The 19,257-nt window shown below is 56.7% G+C and overlaps 1 protein-coding gene across 2 annotated transcripts in view; it reads left to right on the plus strand.

The window, feature by feature from the left end:
* SPECC1L (sperm antigen with calponin homology and coiled-coil domains 1 like) overlaps nucleotides 1–19,257 on the plus strand; it is a 47,796-nt gene that overhangs the window by 3,836 nt on the left and 24,703 nt on the right. For both annotated transcript variants that reach the window (XM_027845619.1, XM_027845620.1), the window contains 3 exons: nucleotides 3,134–3,281; nucleotides 5,422–7,064; nucleotides 9,752–9,959. In XM_027845619.1, coding sequence (XP_027701420.1) covers nucleotides 3,134–3,281; nucleotides 5,422–7,064; nucleotides 9,752–9,959 — 1,999 coding nt within the window. The remainder of the gene's footprint in view (nucleotides 1–3,133; nucleotides 3,282–5,421; nucleotides 7,065–9,751; nucleotides 9,960–19,257) is intronic.

Here is a 19,257-nt window from a genome sequence, read left to right on the forward strand (position 1 = left end):
AGTGTGTGTGAGTGTGTATATAGTGTGTGTAGTGTGAGTGTGTGTGTAGTGTATGTAGTGTGTGTAGTGTGAGTGTGTGTGTAGTGTGTGTAGCGTGTGTATAGTGTATGTGTGTATAGTGTGAGTGTAGTGTATGTGTGTGTGAGTGTGTGTGTGTGTGTGTGTTCCCTCTCTTCCTCCCCAGTCCCCACCCTCTCCCCTGCCCTCTCTCACCCCCTCCCCTCCCCCCCTCCCCTCTTCCCCAAGGTCCTCCCCCCTCCCCTCCTCTCATCCCCCTCAGTCCCGCTCCAAGGCTGCCTCTGATCTGATGGGGCTCCTCCCCCGCCGGCCGGCCGTCCTTCCTTGGGGGTCACTTCTCTGGCCTTCTCTTTGCTCTGGACACCTTGTGGCTGGTTCTCTTCCTGTGTCTGCAAACACGCCTTTCACGAGCATGCGGAGGGAGCGTTAATTCCGGCTGCCCGTGGGCCGAGCCCTGTGCGGCCCCTGCTGCCGTGGGGGGTTCCTCTGGGTGGCAGCCCTTCCAGGCCCCCTCTTGACTTTGTACGGCGGTGGCTGCAGCTTGCTGTTTTGTTGCATGCTGGGGCTGGTGTGGTTCCAGAGTCTCAGGGAGAGCCCCCCTGGAGTGGGCAGAGCAGTGGGCCTGCGGGCTGGCTGCCCTCTGGTCAGGCCCTTTTGGAGTCAGGGGACCCTGCTCAATGTCCATTCAGGCCTTCCTGGCTGGGAGGTGGGGGGCCCAGTTCTTGCAGCCTGCCCGCATCCAGCGCCTCTCTGGCCCCCAGGTCCTCAGACCTCTGTGTTGCTGGCTGTGCCTGGCTGGGCAGGGGGACTCTCGGGTGTGTCTCCTGGGTCAGCGGGGAGGAGCTGGGGGCCGCCTCGCTGCTCCTGCCCTGGACATACCCTCACCCTCTTGGCCACCTGCGCTTTGTTTCCAGTTCTTTTCTTCTGCCAAGAGTGATGTGTACATGTGTGGAGGGGGCTTGTCTTCCCACACCACCTCCAGTGTTGATGGTTTTTGCTCACTCAATGGGTGTGGTAGGAAGCCTCGGGTACAGTGACCTAGGCTTGGGGAACCTGCTGCGGTCTGGCCCAGCGCTGCCCGTGGTGAGCGCCTCGGTTCTCCACAGGGTCAGAAGCAGGCCTGGTGCCCCTCTTAGTGGGGAATGCTTCAGAAGGAAGACTGCCTCGGACCTGAGGAGCCAAAGACACCTTCCCTCTGGCTGCAGGCCTGGGGGGCCGGCTGCCTCCTTATTAGGTGGCTGGAGTGGGACAGGGGCTGGGTGGCCGGGGCCTCTGGGCTGCAAGGGGGCACCCCGGACAGGGATGGGGGAATGGGCTGCTGGGCTGGCCTCTGGTTCAGAGAATCACTTTCTGACTGCGCTGGGGGCCTGTCCATTGGCCCATCATTTAGCATTTCTCTTTTTCCAGGGGATTGGGGGCAGGGTGGAGGAAGTGTGTCTATTTCTGGTTCATGTTTCCGGAGAAATCTAGAAGCCACGAGGCCTAATGTGAGGTGGTCCCCACCGGTGGGGTCCCTGGGCCAAGGAGGAGGGCTTCTAAGCACGCACATTGAGTTGGAAAATAAGAGCAATCATAATAATTGCTAAGCATTCTGTAGTGCTTACTATGTGCCAGGCATTCCTAGTTTGGGAGCTTGAGGGACTGGGGGGAGTGTTGCCCTCAGCAGTCATAGGAATGGGAGGAGAGGGCAGGGTTTGGGGGGAAAGGTCATGGATTCTGTTGTTTTTTTTGTTTGTTTGTTTTGGGCATTTGGGGTTAAGTGACTTGCCCAGAGTCACACAGCTAGTAAGTATCAAGTGTTTGGTCCTGAGGCAGGATTTGAACGCGAGTACTCCCGACTTCAGGGCCGGTGCTCTATCCACTGCGCCACCTAGCGGCCCCATGGATTCTGTTTTAGACATGTTGTGTTTAAGCTGTTGGCTGGACGTCCAGTTGGAGATATCAGGTGTAGATGTGAGATTGGAGATTAGCAGAGAGGCAGGAGAGGCAGATTGTAGAGTCACCAGCACAGAGATGGTCATACGGTCCACGGGGACTGATGAGATCACCCAGAGGGAGAAGGGCAGAGGGCCCAGGACAGAGCCCTGGGGGACACCTGTGGGCGGAGGGTCTGGTCTGAAGGAAGATCCAGCAGAGGAGCCCGAGGAGGCTGAGATGGTCAGAGGGGGAGGAGGAGACCCGGGAGAGAGATGATGAGGGGAAGAGAGGGTCTAGGAGGGTGTCCACGGCTACAGAGAGGTGAAGGAGTCAGAGCCATTGGCTAAGAGATCACTGGAGACTTGGGTCAGAAGCCAGACTGTAAGGGGTTAAGATGAGAGGGGGAGAAGGAGGTGGAGGGAGGCACCATTGTAGATGCCTCTTGGAGGAGTTTAGCCACAGTTTAGGGCAGAAGAGAGAGGACGATGGGGGTGAGGGGGAGGCGGGGCCAGGTGACATGTCTTCAGGGTCGGGGGGCCCTGGGCACGTCTACAGGCTGTAGAAAACGGTCCACTGGTCTGGGAGAGACTGAAGAGGAGGGAGAGACGAGGGCAGCCTCGCTGCTTAGAGGAGATGGGATGGAATGGGACCCTCTGAGGTCAGGATGAAGGTGGGGGAGGAGGAGGAGGAGAGAGGGGCCCTGACCCGTTTTGGGGGCCTTTGGAACTCCCCAAGATTGGAGGAGGAGGCAGCCCCTGCAGTGATTAGGCGCTGATCTACCCGCCCAACCTCCCTTCTCTAGGCCTTTCCCAGGCCGTCTCCCTGGGGTGGCCCCCAGCCCTAATTCTTCCCCTCTCCTCACTGCCCTGTGCAGTTCTCCAGGGAGCGGGACCGTGGCCTGGGCTTCCTTCTCTGGCTTGGCGCCCCGAGCCTGTTCCCGTGTGGTCCGTGACACTCGCCCTCGCTCGCGTGCTGGGCATGTGTTTTCCGGATATCCCCATAGACGGGACTTTCTCTTGTTGGTGCTCCATAGGCACCGGGCAGGGGTGGGTTATGGGGCGTTAGGGCTGGTTCCCAGATGTGGGCGCGGAGGCTGGGCAGCCGCAGGACTTGCCCCCAAGCCTGCGTCGGTGCCGAGTGCCGAGGGGGGCGTTTCTGTGCCCATACGCCACTGTTACTTGTTTGCTCTCTCTCACAGGCCAAAAGCAACGATGACCTCTTGGCCGGCGTGGCTGGAGCGCCAGGGACGAACAGCATGAAAGGGAAGAAGACGTGCCCGGTGGCGGCCTCGGCCTCCAGCGTCCTCGCCGCGAGCGCTGTGGAGAGCAAGGCCAAGCCCAGCACAGGTCCTGAGCATGTTGGGCCTTCCCTGCCCTCCGCAGCCCCAGGGCCTGGGTGTGGCAGTCCACAGCCTGGGCTTGGTGGGTGGAGAGGCAGGTTCCCCCCCACCCCGAACTTGGGCCCCCAGCCTGCCCATCTTCTTGGCTGGCCTTCCTTAAGTCCCCTGCCTCCATCCCAGCACACTGACACCTTGTCTCACATTCCCTAAGGGCCACTTTGGCCTGCCTGGCCTGCCTGGTCTCCCCGTTCAGGCCCTTCGCCCCACTGATGTTCCTGCATCTTTCACTGCCCACCCGGTGCCCACCCTTCTGCCTGGCATCGCAGCCCACAACTGGTTCCCTCTTCTGCCTCTGGGTGCTTGCCTAGGCTGTACCCTCCTCTGGCCCCCGAGTGCCTTTGGGTTTACTTCTCTGGGTAAGCCCCTGCCCCAAGCCCTGGGCCCTGAGTAGCTGCTTCTGCTCTAGAAAGTTCTGGAGTCCCGGATGTCTGGGCCAGCGCCAGGGGCTTGCTGCGGCCCGGTGCTCTCAGTCTCCCCATCCTCCCCTTGCTCCCTGGCCACTGCCGCTCTTCCTCTCAGACGGGGCGAGGACCGCAAGAGGAGCTGGGCCCTGGAGCCCCTGCCTGGGCCTCTGCTCTTCTCCCCTGCCTCCACCCCGGCACACCGAGACCTTGTCTCACGGTCCCTCCCCTGCCTGCTTTGTGCTGCCTACCTCATGCCTGGGGATTCGTCCTTGGCCAGTTCTGCCCTTTCTCCTTCCACGAGGGCCCGTCTGTGGGTGAATGACGGGGCTGGCCACGGGGGAGCGGGCAGGCGCGTCGTCTCTCCTCGTCCCCTTCCCCTTGTCCGTCGAGTGCCGAGTCGTCCCTGGAGGATTCCTTTCTTGGGCTTCTTTACCTTAGCCTTAGCCCAGGCCTGGTCCCCCGGACCCTCCCTTGCCCCTCCTGGCTTCCTCACCGCTCTCCCCCTCACTCCCTTATGTTCAGTTGACCTGTGGTTATCAGATGGGCCTCCCCAAAGAGCGTATCCTTCGTCATTCCCTTGTTTGTGAAGGTACGCTGGCTGCCTCTGGCTTGGGGGTCCAGTCTAGCCCGGCGTGCCAGGAGGCACTCCCAGAAATCTGGGGTCAGATTCCAGACTGTCTGAGGCCTTTCCCCGGGAGGCGAGCCAAGCCCTGGAGGCAGGCCGCACCTGTCCCTCTGTCCTTGTTGTCCTGAGGGCGGCCTGTTGAGTCCCTGTCCTCCCTCTGCCCTTTGGCCCTGGGCACTGGCACGGCCTGGCTGATCTTCTGAGCTTCCTTGGGTTGGCAGGAGCTGTTGGGTCTTAGGCCCCCAGCCTCAGCGGCATTCCTGCGTTGAGTAGGAAGGGGCAGGAAGCTCCCCACCTTTCCAGGCAGCTGCGTCCGTTCTTGAATGTCTCTGATTAGGGAATTCGTTTTTCTGTCCAGCTCAGCTCAGCCTCCTTTGGCCTCGGTTCTCCTCTTTGTAGTCGGTGAGAACAAGGCCACATCGAGGCCCATTGACCGCCCTTGGCGGGACAGAAGGCAGTGCGCCCTCCCCCGACCCGAGCCCCATGAGTGGCCCTGAACTCTGGTGACATGGTGTCGAGTCCTCTCTTGGAGGCTGTCTGTGGAGCCCAGAACTCCACCCCCTGCTCCAGGTGGGCTTGGGGTCTGGCTTCTCTCAAGGACCCTCGGTTTAGACCTGGTGGGGAGCTCAGAGCTCATCCTGCCCAGTACCTGACCCTAATTTCACAGAGGAGGAAACTGAAGAAGCTGAGCGGTGTCTGTCCAGTCCGGCTGCGGGAGCCTCTGTGAACCCCCCCGCCCTGCACATACCTGGCTCCAAGCCAGGTGTGCTGAGCACTGAGGCTCTGCTCCCTGGGGGGAGAGGGTGCCGAGCCTTGCCCGTGACTGTCCCTGGTGCCCCACGGCCTCCTCCCCAAAAGGCCCTCCGACGCAAGGCTGTGCTGGCTCCTCGACCCATGAGTGCCCACAGGGCCCGGCTTTGGAAGCTGAATCCTTTCACCCTTCAGGGCTTTCTTGGTGGGGGAAGGAGTCACACACCAAAGGCCACAGCGCTCCTTGGAGTTGGGGGTCACGTGGGCCGTGACGTGGGGTGAAGGCTTGTTTTTTCTGTATCCCACAGGCACGAGCTCCAAAAGAAACACGTCTGCTGGGAGCAAAGAGTCCAGCTCCGCCCGCGAACGGCTGCGGGAGCGGTCTCGTCTGAGCCTGAGCAAGAGGGTGCCCGCCACGGGCCAGGGCCCTGGCGACTCCATCCTGGCACCGACCAAGCGCTCCCGTAGCCGCGGGAGCGCCGAGACCGATGTGCGCATGAGCAAGTCCAAGTCAGACAACCAGATCAGCAACAAGGCGGCCCTGGAGGCCAAGGTGCAGGACCTGCTGGGGCTGGCCAGCGCCAAGGACGTGGAGATCCTCCGCCTGCAGAACGAGCTGCGGGACATGCGGGGGCAGCTGGGGCTGCGCGAGGAGCCCCCGGAGGGTGCGGCCCACGTGGAGTCCACCTTGCTGCAGCTCCAGGACCAGAACGCCACCGTCCACCAGAAACTCAGCCAGCTGAAGAACGAGAACCGGATGCTTAAGGACCGCTTGAACGCCCTGGGCTTCTCACTGGAGCAGGGGCTCGACCAGCCCGAGAAGCTGTTTGGCTGCCAGTCCTTGAGCCCTGACGTGATGGTGCCGGCGGCGTTGGCGAGTGGCAGCCCCAGTGACGGAGGCGGTGGCACGCTGGCCTCGTCGGCCGAGGGCTCGGCCCAGGGCTCCCTGGAGGACCTGCTGAGCCCAGATGAGCCGGCGCCCATGGGCCGCCCGCAGAGCACGTCCCTGGACAACCTGGACAGCGAGTGCAGCGAGGTGTACCAGCCGCTGACGTCGAGCGACGATGCCTTGGATGCGCGGGGCTCCTCACGCTCCCCGTCGGCCTCGTCCTCGTGCTCGGAAGCCGAGGGTCTGCGGGGCTGTGGGCGGCGGCGGCGGGGGACGCAGGAGCAGGGCGAGGCGGCCTCGGTGGCGTGCCTGACGGAGCGTCTGCAGCAGATGGAGGAGAACCAGCACAGCACGTCCGAGGAGCTGCAGGCCACGCTGCAGGAGCTGGCCGACCTGCAGCAGATCTCACAGGAGCTGGGAGGTGAGAACGAGCGCTTGGGCGAGGAGAGGCTGCTGCTGCTGCAGTCTCTGTGCCAGCAGAGCGAGCGCCTTGAGCTCCTGGGCCGCCAGCTCGAGTACCTGCGCTCGCTGCTTGACGAGCACCACGTCGCCTACGTGCTCGACGAGGATGTCAAGAGCGGCCGCTACCTGGAGCTTGAGCAGCGCTTCCTGGAGCTGGCGGAGAGCGCACGCTTTGAGCGCGAGCAGCTGCTGGGCGTGCAGCAGCACCTCAGCGCTGCCCTGCAGATGGCTGAGCAGGACAACAAGGACGCGCAGGAGCTCATTGGTGTCCTCAAGGAGCGCAACCTCCACATGGAGCGTGCCCTGGAGGCCGAGCAGAAGAACAGTGCCTCCCTGGCCGCTGCCCTCGAGCAGCACCAGGCCACTGTGGCCGGAGACCAGCTGGAGCTGGGCCGCCTGCGCGCCCAGCTTGAGAGTGAGAAGCAGCGCGTGGCCGAGCTCTACTCCCTCCACAGTGCGGGGGACAAGTCGGACATCCAGGACCTCTTGGATGGCGTGCGCCTGGAAAAGGACAAGGCCGAGGCCCTAGCTAGCAGCCTGCAGGAGGACCTGAACCATGCCCGGGCCGACATTGCCCGTCTGCAGGACGCCATCGCCAAGGTAGGCGGCAGCCCAAGGCGGGAGGGGAGACAGGCTCGGGAGTTGACCCGTGAGATGTCTAAAGGAAGAGATAGCAATGGTGACAGAAGGGATTGAACACCTACTGTGTACCAGGCCCTATGCTAGGTACTGGGAATACAAAAAGAGGCAAAAGACTGAGAAGCTCAGTGTCTAATGGGGGAGACAATGTGTATACAAATAGATTCGAAACAAGCTTTATACAGGATAAATAAAAAATAATTAATGGAGGGAAGGCCCTAGCATTAAGAAGAAGCAGGGAAAGCTTCCTGTAGAAGGTGGCTTTTTAGTTGGGACTTAAAGGAAGCCATGGTGGTCAGTCAGTGGTGAGAGCTGAGGAGGGAGAGTGTTCCAGGTGGGGGGACAGTTAGAGAGAATGCCTGAAACTGAGAGATGGACACAGCCAGGAGGCTGGTGTCACTGGATGGAAGAGAGTGTGCGTGGTGGGGAGGAGAAATGAGGCATCATAAGACTGAAAAGGTAGAAGGGAGCAGGTCAAGTAGGGCTTTAAATGTCAAACAGCATTTTGTATTTGATCCTGGAGGTGGTAGGGAGGCACTGGAGTTTATTGACTGAAGTGATCAGACCTGTGCTTTAGGGTGATCACTTTGGAGGCTGAATGGAGGATGGACTGGAGAGGGGGAGAGATTTGAGACAGACAGACACCCCCCCCCCCCCCCCCCCCGGGTTTTCAACACCTCGGGGGGGGGCACGTGGGGGGGGGGGAGGGGGGGGGGGGGGGGGGGGGGGGGGGGTTGGAGAGCGGCCGCCCCCCCCCCCCCCCCCGCCAGCAGGTTTTACAGACCAGGTGTGAGGCAATGAGAGTCTGTACCAAGGTGGGGGCAGTATCAGAGAAGAGAAGGGGGCATATTGAAGAGATGCTGCAGAGGTGGAGGTGAAATGGACCAGAGGTGCAGCAGAGGTAAAATTGGCCAGAAATGCTGCAAAGGTGAAATGGACCAGAGATGCAGCGGAGGTGAAATGGACCAGAGATGCAACAGAAGTAAAATTGGCCAGAGGTGCAGCAGAGGTGAAATGGACCAGAGATGCAGCAGAGGTGAAATGGACCAGAGATGCAACAGAAGTAAAATTGGCCAGAGATGCAGCAGAGGTGAAATGGACCAAAGGCAAAATTGGTCAGAGACGCAGCAGAGGTGAAATGGACCAAAGGCAAAATTGGCCAGAGACGCAGCAGAAGTGAAATGGACCAGAGATGCAGGGGAGGTGAAATGGACCAGAAATGCAACAGAAGTAAAATTGGCCAGAGATGCAGCAGAGGTGAAATGGACCAGAGGCAGAATTGGCCAGAGACGCAGCAGAGGTGAAATGGACCAGAGGCAGAATTGGCCAGAGACCAGCAAAGGTGAAATGGACCAGAGGTGCAGCAGAGGTAAAATTGGCCAGAGATGCAGCAGAGGTGAAATGGACCAGAGACAAAATTGGCCAGAGATGCAGCAAAGGTGAAATGGACCAGAGGCGCGGAGGTGAAATGGACCAGAGGTGCTGCAAATGTCTAGTGGACACACCTTGGCAACTTATTGGCTTTGGGGAGGGTGAGAGAGTGAGGAGACCAGAGTGACTTCTGTGTTGAAGCCTGAGGGACTGGGTAGGGGGAGGGTATTGCACTCAATGGCAATAGAGAAGGTGGAGCAGGGAGAGTTTAGGGGGAAAGATAATGAGTTCTGTTTTGGACATGGTATGTTTTAGATGTCTACAGGACATCCAATTTGAGATGTCTGAAAGGCAGTTGGAGATGTGAGAATGGAGATCAGCAGAGAGATTGGACCAGGATGGGGAAATTTGAGAATCAGCATAAAGATGATTATTGAATCCAAGGGAAGTGATGAGATCCCCAAGTGAAGTAGTGTAGAGGGAGAAGAGAGGAGGGCCTAGGGTAGAACTCTGGGTTGGGACGTCTGTGGTCAGAGGGCATGCTCTGGGGTCTGGAGTCAGCAGGGTATTGGTGGTCTTCTCCTCATTTCACCAGTGATCTGATAATCACACTGAGCTGATGATCACTCTGCCCTGCTAACCCTGGGTCTCAGGCTGACTGCTTAGCTCCCACTTGGGCTTGGCATGCTCCCCGGGTGGGCCTGTGGGAGTGGGGATGCTCTGCCCTTGATTTTTCTGTAACCCTCATCTCCCAGTAATCAGCCCCCTGGCCCCTCAGAACTCTGTGTGCACAATGCTTGGGTCTAGGCTAACCTGTTGGTCCGGGCCCTTGCCGGAGTCTGCCGAGGCATTGCTAGGCTGCTTCGGTCAGGCGGGGTGCCAGGGCCCCTCCTCTGTGAGAGAGTGGGGCTGGAGGGGTGGGGCCTGGTGCTCAGCCCCACCTAGTGGCCTCTTCGGATCTCATTGTGGAGTAATGGCAGAAATGGCCTGGGTCGGTTTTAGACCTGCTTTGGCAGGTGTGTCTCTCTCCTTGAAGGGCCTTCTCTCAGGCCCGATGAGCAGATCCCTGGTGCCTCGACTTTCCTCACTTTTCTACTCTTCTTGGCGCCTGCTCGCTCCCATCAGGCTGCAACCTTGGGCCCTCGCTGGCCTTTAGCCCGCGGGCCCTCTAATCTTCAGGTTGGGGACATCAGAAAGGAATCCTCGGGTCCTCGTTCTGCAGAGGGGTCACTCTTGTGAGCCCCAGGCCACTGCCTCCCCACGTTTCTTGGCTGTAGGTCCAGGAGGAGTATGGAGGCTTCCAAGAAGAAGCCCAGAAGAAGATGGGAGAGCTGAACATGGCCTTGGAGAAGCTGCGCTCTGAGCTGGAGGAGAAAGAGACAGAGCGAGGAGACATGAAGGAGACCATCTTTGAGCTGGAGGATGAGGTGGAGCAGCACCGGGCCGTGAAACTCCATGACAACCTCGTCATCTCCGACTTGGAGAGTGAGTGCATGAGCTCATGGGATCTCAGGGTGTGGGGGTCACAGGGATCGTGGGGGTCATGAGGGCCTCAGGGGTCATGGGAGTCACAGGGATTATGGGGGTCACAGGGGTTGTGGGGTCACCGGGGTTGTGGGGTCATGAGGACCTCGGGTCATGGGGATCACAGGGATCAGTGAGGTTATGGGGATCATAGGGTAGCAGGGGTTGTGGGGTCATGGGGTTGTGAGGATCATGGAGGTCGCAGGGATCACTGGGAATCATGGGGGTCACAGGGGTTGTGGGGGTCTCAAGGATTGTGGGGATCATGAGGATTGTGGGGATTGCAGGGGTCACAGGGGTTGTGGGGGGTCACAGGGGTCGTGGGGATCACATAGGTCATGAGATCATGGGGATCATGGAGGTTGTGGGGATCACGGGGGTCGCAGGGGTCTTGGGGTGGGAGGGGACCTTGCTGCTGCCTTGGCCCACCTTCCTCCTCCTCCCTGGGGGCTGGGGGCCAGTGTTTGGGGAGTCATAGGGATTCCCATCCCCACGGGCACGGCAGAGGTGTTCCTGGGGTGTCAGCTGTGGGTCGACTGGTCTTCCTTTGGGTCTGAGAATGCTTGTCTCACCAGACAACTCCAAAAGTAGTTGCAGCAGCAGCAGCAGCAGTAGGAATAGTAGTGGTAGCAGCATTTATTGAGCACCTACTATGTGCCAGCCACTGGGTTAAGTACTCTGTAATTATTATCTCATTTGATTCTCACAACACCCTTAGGAGGTTCATGCTATTGTTAAATCCTCTCATTTTGCAATTCAGGAAACTGAGGCATGCTGTTTAAGTGACTTGCCCAGGGTCACCCAGTCAGGATTTGAGCCCAGACCCAGTGATCTATGCATTCTGGTGCCCCTTCATGGCCACACATAAAATTAGCCCTTTCTGCCTCCAGGGCCAGTGCTTTGGGCACTGTGGCTCCCCCTCGTGGCCCCAGGGATTAGAAGTCATCGAACCAACTGCTTCTCTGGAAGCTGTCAGGATTGGAAGGGCCTTAAGAGATGGTATTTGTCCTTGACTTCCTCTCCTGGGATGCAGGTGTCCGCTCAGACGTCTGCCTCCATGCTGCTTGTCAAGGCTGAGAAGGGGGATCTGCGGAGAAAGAGCAGCCAACCAGGGAACCTCTGGGAGTGAATCCTGGGCTCCTGTTGGCTGCCTGGGGACTCTGCAGGGCCTGTGGGAGGCTGGGAAGCTGGGCCTGCATGCATGAGGTCTCGGGAGCAGCCCTGAAGTTTGAGCAGAATTATGAAGTGAACTCTCAGTGTCTGGAGAGAGAAGAGGGTCATGGGGGTCTTTGAAGAAAGGGCTTTGCCTTAGGTCTTATGTTTGCACACCACAGGGTAGTGAATGAAGATTAGAAGTGGCTTCTGTGAGTGCATGGACCAAAGCCTAGCTTAAGAAGGAAGCCAGGACTTCCTGTGTTTAGCTTAGCTGTGAAAATCAATCAGGATGCCTGAGTTAAGGAGTCCAGACTTTGTAGGCTGGGTGTCCTCAGGCCGGCCACATCCCTTTTCTGGGGCATTAGGGCTTAAGACTTCTCCACTCTAGGGTTGTTTGATTCACACATTGACCAGAAAACCAGGGTAGCTCAGGCTAGGCCAGGGTGGGCATGGACAAGTGGCCCTGGCTTCACGTATGTGACAGACATACTCTTGTGGGAGTGTCATGACGACCCTGGGAGGCAGGCGGTACAGAGGTGATCTCACAGAGGTGGAAATAGGCTGACGGTAGTGGTTGAGTGACCTGCCTAGTATCATTCAGTGAGTGTCTTAGCTGAGATTGGAACCCATTGTCTTCTTGACTCCACGTCCAGTGCTCTGTCCACTATACCACCCTGCCTGTTTCAGTCCTGGCTCTGACACTTGACTGTATGAACCTGGACAAGTCGATTTACCTTTCTTTGCTCCTTTGTCAAGTGAGATGTGTGATGCTCGTGTGGTGACCTATTTGGTGCAAGAACAGTGGGCTTCATCGGCCAAATGAAAAAATGCAGATGGGAAGGTTGTGCCTGAGATTAGTGAGGAAGGGACTACGAGTTGCCCTAGGTAAATTCACATCCGCTGGCCCAGGTGCATGACACCCTGAAGTCTGGAAAGAACTAACAGGTCGCCCTGTCTAGCCATTGTCAGTTGAAAGATCATGGCGCCCCAGCATTGGAAGAGTGAGTGTCTTGATTTTCAGACCAGGGAAGAGAACAGAATCAGTGGCCTATTGGCCAGTGACCTTGACTTTTCCTATGGCTCATTAAAGAGCTGGCTAGTGAACCTCTGCTAAGGGCAGCGGTGACTGCCGACAGCTAGCCTGCCTGGCTCAGCAAGCACAGGTCGTGCTGGGCTCACTGCTTTTTCTGACAGGATGACTAGTGATGAGTGGGGATGCTGGAGGTAGAAGTGGATGTTCAGAGGGCTTGCTTCCTGCCTGGTTACAGGGAACCACTGCGCCTCACTGTATAACCCATCTGAACTGATCCTCATGCCCTTCCTTCCTGTAATGCTCCATCTCTCATTTCTATGCTTTCGTGATGATTTGCAAACAGATTGGCTCCCCAGGTAGAGTGTCAGCTCCTTGAGGGTAGAAGTGTTTTCTTCTAATTTTTTTTTACTGTCTTTCTGTGTTGGCACTTAATGTATGCTTGATTGATTGAGAGTTTACTTAGACTAGGGTGGGGAGGCCTGGTCCTCATTCTGGGTCCCATCAACTTTAAAAAATTTTTTATAAATATTTCAAACTAACTAATTTTCTTTGTAATCGTGTATTACTTTGTACATTTGAAAACATTCTTAGAAGGGGTCCATTGTGTTCCCTAGTCTGCCCAAAGGATGCATGACGGTCAAAAATGCTAAAACCCGCAAAGCGTTTCATCAAGTTTCTCATACTGTTCTTCCAGGGAAAGGATGGAAAGATGGGGATTAAATGATAATCCAGTCAGATGGATATCATCCTGTTTGGAGGTCTCCATTGGAGTGCCACAGGGATCTGTGGCAAAAGGCTGATGTGATCTTTGGCTATGTGAGCCAGTGGCTGAGCTTCCAGGATTTGGAAGGTCAGGAATGTTGGGCCCTAAGGCTTTAGACCTCACAGCCTAGGAAGGACATGGACAAGCTGGGGAGTGCCCTGAGGGGGACAGCAGAGGCGGGGCAATGGAACTGGGGATGTTAACTAGACAACAGAAGATTCCCTGAACCACACTCTGTCCCTTGGAGGTGTGAATGGAGGCTTGAAGCCAGGCAGAGGTCGCTCACTGGAGCAGTGTGCTCGGAGGCTGAGGTGTTGTAAGCAGTGGGTGTGGCTCCTCAGGAACCTTCCTTCCCACTCTGAGAATCCATCTCAGAGGAAAGGGCCAGGGACGGACCACAGATCTCCAGGGCAGCTCAGCTGCTACTCCTGCATCACTGGGTGTGTGCTCCAAGGGTACCTGAGGGAGACACCCCCCCCCCCCCCAGTCATCATCTAGCAGCCAGTGAGTGAGGGCTGCAGAGACCCTCCGTGTGAGAAGGGCTGGGGGCTGAGGACCCTCTGAGCTGGAGACCATGGCTTGGGCCTGGGCCCAGCTGGCAGGGGGCAGTAATTGGGGTGACCAAATCCCAGTGTTTGAATGATGCCCATGGGGTATGTGGGCAGTAGGGGCAAAGACAGACTAAATGAGAAAGCCTGGCCATCAGAGGTGGCATTGCTGGCAGCCTGTGGGCAGAAATGGTACTAAACATAGGAGGAGGTGATAGGGAGCTGTGGAGGTGCTTCAGGGCCAGTGTCCCGGTCAGATTTGTGTCAGCAGGAGGTCATTGGAAGAGTCCAGGTGGAGGTGATGAGGAGTTGGGGTGAAAGCCTGGCTTGGAACTGCCTCCCTGGGTGATGGCGCCTCAGAGACCATTGAGGCAGACCCCCCTTGTGGGGTTGTTGCTCAGTGAACACATAGTAAGCCCCTACTAGGAAGGGAAATGAGCTCACAGGCTAATCAGAGAGAAGGTAGGCATCTGCCATTAAGGGGGGTGGGAAAGCCTTCTTGGAGAAGGTGGGATTTTAGCTGGCACTGGGAGGTAGAGATGAGGAACAGCCAGGGCAAAGGCCTAGAGTCCGGAGATGGAGGGCTGTGTAGCCAGCCAGGAGGCCAATGTCACCGAATTACAGAAGATGTGGGGTGTGTGATATAAAGTGTTGGAAGACCGGGGAAGTGGGGGGAAGACAGGGGCCCATGCAGAGGGCAGAGAATGTGTAGCCTTGGTGATGCCATCAGGCTCCCTGCCCTGTCCTCTTGTGGCCTGCTCCCTGGGCACTGGGGGGTAGGCAGGGCCAGCAGGGGCAACTTTTCCCTCTGGGGGAATAGAAGGCCCAGCCACTTCCCTGTGCCTGGGTGGTGTTGAGAGTGGCCAGAGCAATAGTAGCCATGATGGCTGATGGTCTCATGATGGCCCCAGGGTCCAGTTCTGCCTCCTCTATAAAAGTATGGACAGAGTAAATGCAGAAAATGTTCAAAGAAACTTGGGAGCACAAACAAGTGGGAGGATCAGGAGGAGCTTTAGCCGCGTTCTGAGAAGAGTCCCTACTCTAGGAGGTGGAAAGAGAGAAGGAATATGTGCCAGGGTGGGAAACGAAGTGTGGCATGAGAAGAGCCAAGAGAAGGCCAGGTGGGCTGCATTGCAGAATGTGGGAAGGAGGTCCATTGAGCCTGGGCAGATTGGTTGGGATGAGGTAGGATGTCTTGAAAGCTTCAGAGCAGGGTCGCTTTTCCCCCAGAAGCAGCCTGTACTCAGTGGAGTTGATTAGGGAGCGGCGTGGTCAGATCTCTGCACTGGGCAACAGTAGCAGGGCTAGGTGCATCCGGGAGAGACTGGAGAAGACGTGACGGCAGAGCATGCAGCCAGTGGACGGGGAGAAGGGAGGGGTGGCAGAGAAGCAGCATCTGGCAGCTGATTGGTCAGCGCTGAGATTCTGAACCATTGGGGTGACCCTTGGCAGGAAGAGGGGAGGTTTTGTATTGGATGGGTGGAATTTGGCTACACAGAATTGAAGGTGGGAGGGAGCCAAGACCAGAGCAATAGATCCTAGTGTCACCTGCATGATGACTTCCTAGCTATGGGGGCCCCCACAGTTAGTGAGCATGACCTGGAGGAGGATCCAGCCCAGGAGACAGAGCCTGGAGAGAGCAGGGGAGGAGGAGGAGGAGGGAGATGGAGTTCTGAGGGGAAGGGGAGGAAGAAGAGAGAAGGTGGCCCATGGCGGCAGCCGCGTGGAGCCCAGGTCTGGCGATGCATGGTTGTCAGCTGCCCAGGGAGAAGTCTTGGGTCGAGGGAGGAGAGGGAACCCAGGGCAGGGGCATTGACTCAGTGAGGCCCAGGGTGGGGTGTGAGGAGTCAGGGTCCCAGTCTCCTGTGGGCCTGTGCTAGGGAGCTTTACGACAGCCCCGAGAGCCATTCTCTGCTTAGAAGGGGAAGAGGTGAGGCTGCCATGACACGGATGCCAGTGGCTTTAGTTGCATCGCTTACTTCTGCCAGGCAGGCCGATGTGTGTCGGCACGGACGCAGGTCCCTTCCCAATGGGGTCTGGTCATTGCTCTCCCACTTGAGCACCGGGCAGCTATCTGTGGCCACGCTACTGAGGAGTGGTCAGCACTGCTTGGCCACATGTTCTCAGCAGCTCGGCTTCCCTGCCCTGGACAACAAACATTCCACAAATGGGGACCTCCCTGACGGCTCTGTGTCGTTCCTTGGCTTTGTGCTGCTCTGCGGTCGGCCTGGACCCTTCCCGGGTCAGCTCAGCCAAGAAAATAACTTGTGTGTTTGTATGTGTCTGCTGCTGACAACATCCTGCTTCCCAGATGCCTCCGTGGCGTGGCTGTGGGCAGCAGTCTGAAGCCGTCACCTGAGCTGGTGGTGCTTGGCCCAGGGCATGTCCCTGTCCAATGGTCAACACGCAGACAGACTCCAAGAGGAGCTGGGTCTTCTCTGACTCGACCTGCTCTCTGTGAAGGCGGCTGTCTCGGAATACGGGCTGGGGATCTGGCCGATGGATGGTTGGAGAGGAAAAGCGGAGAGAGAATGCTTAGGAAGAACCTGGTGAGACTGGACACAGAATGACCATGGACTGGCTGCCGAGGTGTCCGAGCACCCCCTGAAATAGAGTGATCCTCTGTCAGGACAGGGAGAGAATTCTCTCGAGACTGGACGGTCGTTCCTGAGGCAGCCATCGACCCTCGGGCCACAGGCATGGGAGAGCAGAGCAGGGATGGCAGCGTTAGAAAATGACAAGGCCACCTCCAGTGTGGCTTATTTTATTTTGTTTTATTTTTTTCTTTTTGAAGCAGTAGGGGTTAAGTGACTTGCCCAGGATCAAACAGTTTTAAGTGTCAAGTGTCTGAGGTTGGATTTGAACTCAGGTCCTCCTGGCTCCGAGGCCAGAGCTCTATCCACTGCGCCACCTAGCTGCTCCTCCAGTGTGACTTGTTAGAACAAGGGGTTGACCCTAACGGATGGAGGAAAGAACATTCCCGTCGATGGCTGTGTCAGTAGACAGCTAGAGGGCACCACTCTAGAGTCAGGAAGACTGAGCTTGGATCCAGCCTTAGGCATGCCCTAGCTCTGGGTAAGTCACCTGACCTATCTGCCTCAGTTTTCCCAGCTGTAAAATGGGCATCATACTGGCACCTCCCTCCCAGGGTGGTTGTGAGGATCCATTGAGGTGATAACTGTAAAGTGCTCTGCAAGACCTTGTAACGCTGTGTAAATGCGCTCTTACACAAACTTCCTAGAGGTGGAGTTTGCCCACTGGTGGTGAGAGCTGTCAGCCAAGGACCCCCACCACTCCGTGGTAAAGTCAGACGCGATGACAGAAGCACTTGGCCACAAGGGCCTCCATGAATGAAGCTGGAACAGACACCCTATCTGCCCTCCAGGACGGTGCGAGCCCTTCCCTGGGTTCCCCATTACGGTCCTGAAGCGGCCAGTCGAGCAGGTGATGGCCGGACCGGACAGAACACATCTGACTCAGCCCACAATGGACTGAGCCGGGTAGAAAAGGCGAGATGCCGCAGGAGACTCCCCTCCAGCCATGTGTCCATAGAGGGAATGAAGATTGCGTCAGGAAGCTGGGCTTGACTCGTCGAGAAGGGCGTTTGCTCCATCACAGAGACTGTACACCGAGTCCCAGTGAGGACAGGACTGACCTGTGGGGGTGAGATCTATGTCCTTCATTGGTGAATTCTGTGATACCCATCCCTCAGGCCCAGCTAGCCCAAGAGTCCAGGGGGACTGGAGATTTGCACCTTTAAAGAATCTGCCAAAAATGTGCCCAAATGAGCAATAGCTTGGGGTTAATGTGTGGTGCAGGCCTATGTAACTTGAAAGGGTCTGCCTGCCTCCAGGCCATCCTCCACTCAGCCACCAAAGTACAGGTCTAACCAGTGTCACCCTTCCCCACTCAGTAAACCCTAGGGCTCCCTGTGGCCTACAGGATCAAATACAAAATGCTCTGTTTGGCCTTCAAAGCCCTTCTAGCCTTCTTACACCTCACCTCATTTTCTTATATGTTCTTTTCTGTCCTGTGACACCGGCCTCCTGGTCCATCTTTCTGCTCTGGGCATTCTCTCTGGCTGTCACCCAGACCTGGACGTCTGGGTGTCCCTCCCGTCTCTACTCCCGCTGCTGACTGCCCGGGCTTCCTTCAAATCCCAACTAAAATCCTGTCTTCTATAAGAAGCCTTCCCCAACCCCTCTTCATTCTAGTGTTTTCCTTCTCTAGTCTGTCCTGTACATGTTTACTTGTCTCCCTCATTAGATTGTGAACCCCTTAAGGGCAGGGATTGTCTTTTCCCCCCTTTCATATCCCCAAGGCTTAGCACGTTGCCCCAGTACACAGTAGATACTTAATAAATGTTTATTGACTGACTTGGTAGTCAGAAGTAAGCAATATCAGGTCCTGCATATTCCCAGAGTGAGGAAGGACAGCCTTTCTTCAAAGGCCCAGAATTCAAAGAAGCAAACATTTTTTATATGCATTGTTGACTGGCTGTAGAATCATAGGTGTCACGGGAGGTGTTGCAGCCACCAATGTTGTGTTGGCCTTTGGCCTCATAGGAGGTGCTGTGGCCACTGATGTTGTGTTGGCCTTGCCATGAAAGGATGTTGAAGAGCTGGTTATTGTCCAGAGTGGGAAGGGCACCAAGTCCAGGACATTTGAGGATTGCTTGGGAAAACTGGGAGGGTTTAGCCTTGAGAAGACAAAGGGGGACATGGTTGTCCTTCCAGTACTCCAAAGACAGCTGTCCCATTTGCCTTACTCTGCTTAGTCCCAGAGGGCAGGATGAGGAACAATGGGGAAAGTTGGTGTGTCTGTCCCATTGTGAAACAGGCTACCCTGAGAAGTGGTAGGCTTCTCTCTAGAGGTCTTCTGGTAAAGGGTGGATGACCTCTCGCCAGGTATACAGTAGAGGGGATATCTTTTTTCTTAGGTGTGGATTGGGCCAATTCATGCAATTCATTAAACACTTATTAAGTGCCTACTATGTGCCAGGCCCTGTGCTAAGTAAATATTGGAATATAAAAAGACACAGGACAGTTCCTGCCCTCAAGGAGCTCACAGTCTAATGTGGGAGACAACAAGCAAACAAATACGTGCAAAGCAAATTATGTATACGGTAAATAGAAAATAATTAGCAGAAAGAAGGCACTGGAATTCAGGGGAGTTAGGGAAGATCAGGTAGGAGGTAGCATGTTAGTTGGGACTTGAAGCCACTGAAGTCAGTAGTTGGAGTGAAGGAGGAAGAGTATTCCAGGCATGCTGGAGCCAAGAGATGGAGGGTCTTGTTTGAGGAATAGCCAGGAGGCTGGTGTAGCTGAATGGAAGAAGATGTGGGGGGAGTAAAATGTGAGAAGGCTGGAAGGGGAGGAGGGGGCGGGGTTAAGAGAACATTTTATATGTGATCCTGGATGCAGTAGGGAGCCACTGGAGGTTATTGAGTAGAGGGATGACATGGTCAGACCTATGCTTTAGGGAAATCACTTTGGAGGATGAACTGGAGGAAGGACAGACTGAGATAGACAGATCCCCCAGTGGCTATTGCAATAGTCCAGGTGTGAGGAGATGGGGATCTGCACCAGGGTGGGGACAGCATCAGAGGAGAGAGGGGGGTGTATTGGAGAGATGCTGCAAAGATGGGATCTACTAGAGATGCAGCAGAGGTGAAATGGATCAGAGATGTAGCAGAGGTGAAATGGACCAGAGATGGTGCAGAGTGAAATGGGCCAGAGATGTAGCAGAGGTGAAATGGAC

This window comes from Vombatus ursinus, unplaced genomic scaffold (assembly GCF_900497805.2).
Source record: "Vombatus ursinus unplaced genomic scaffold, bare-nosed wombat genome assembly UNPS02015012.1, whole genome shotgun sequence".
In the NCBI taxonomy this organism is placed as follows: domain Eukaryota; kingdom Metazoa; phylum Chordata; class Mammalia; order Diprotodontia; family Vombatidae; genus Vombatus; species Vombatus ursinus.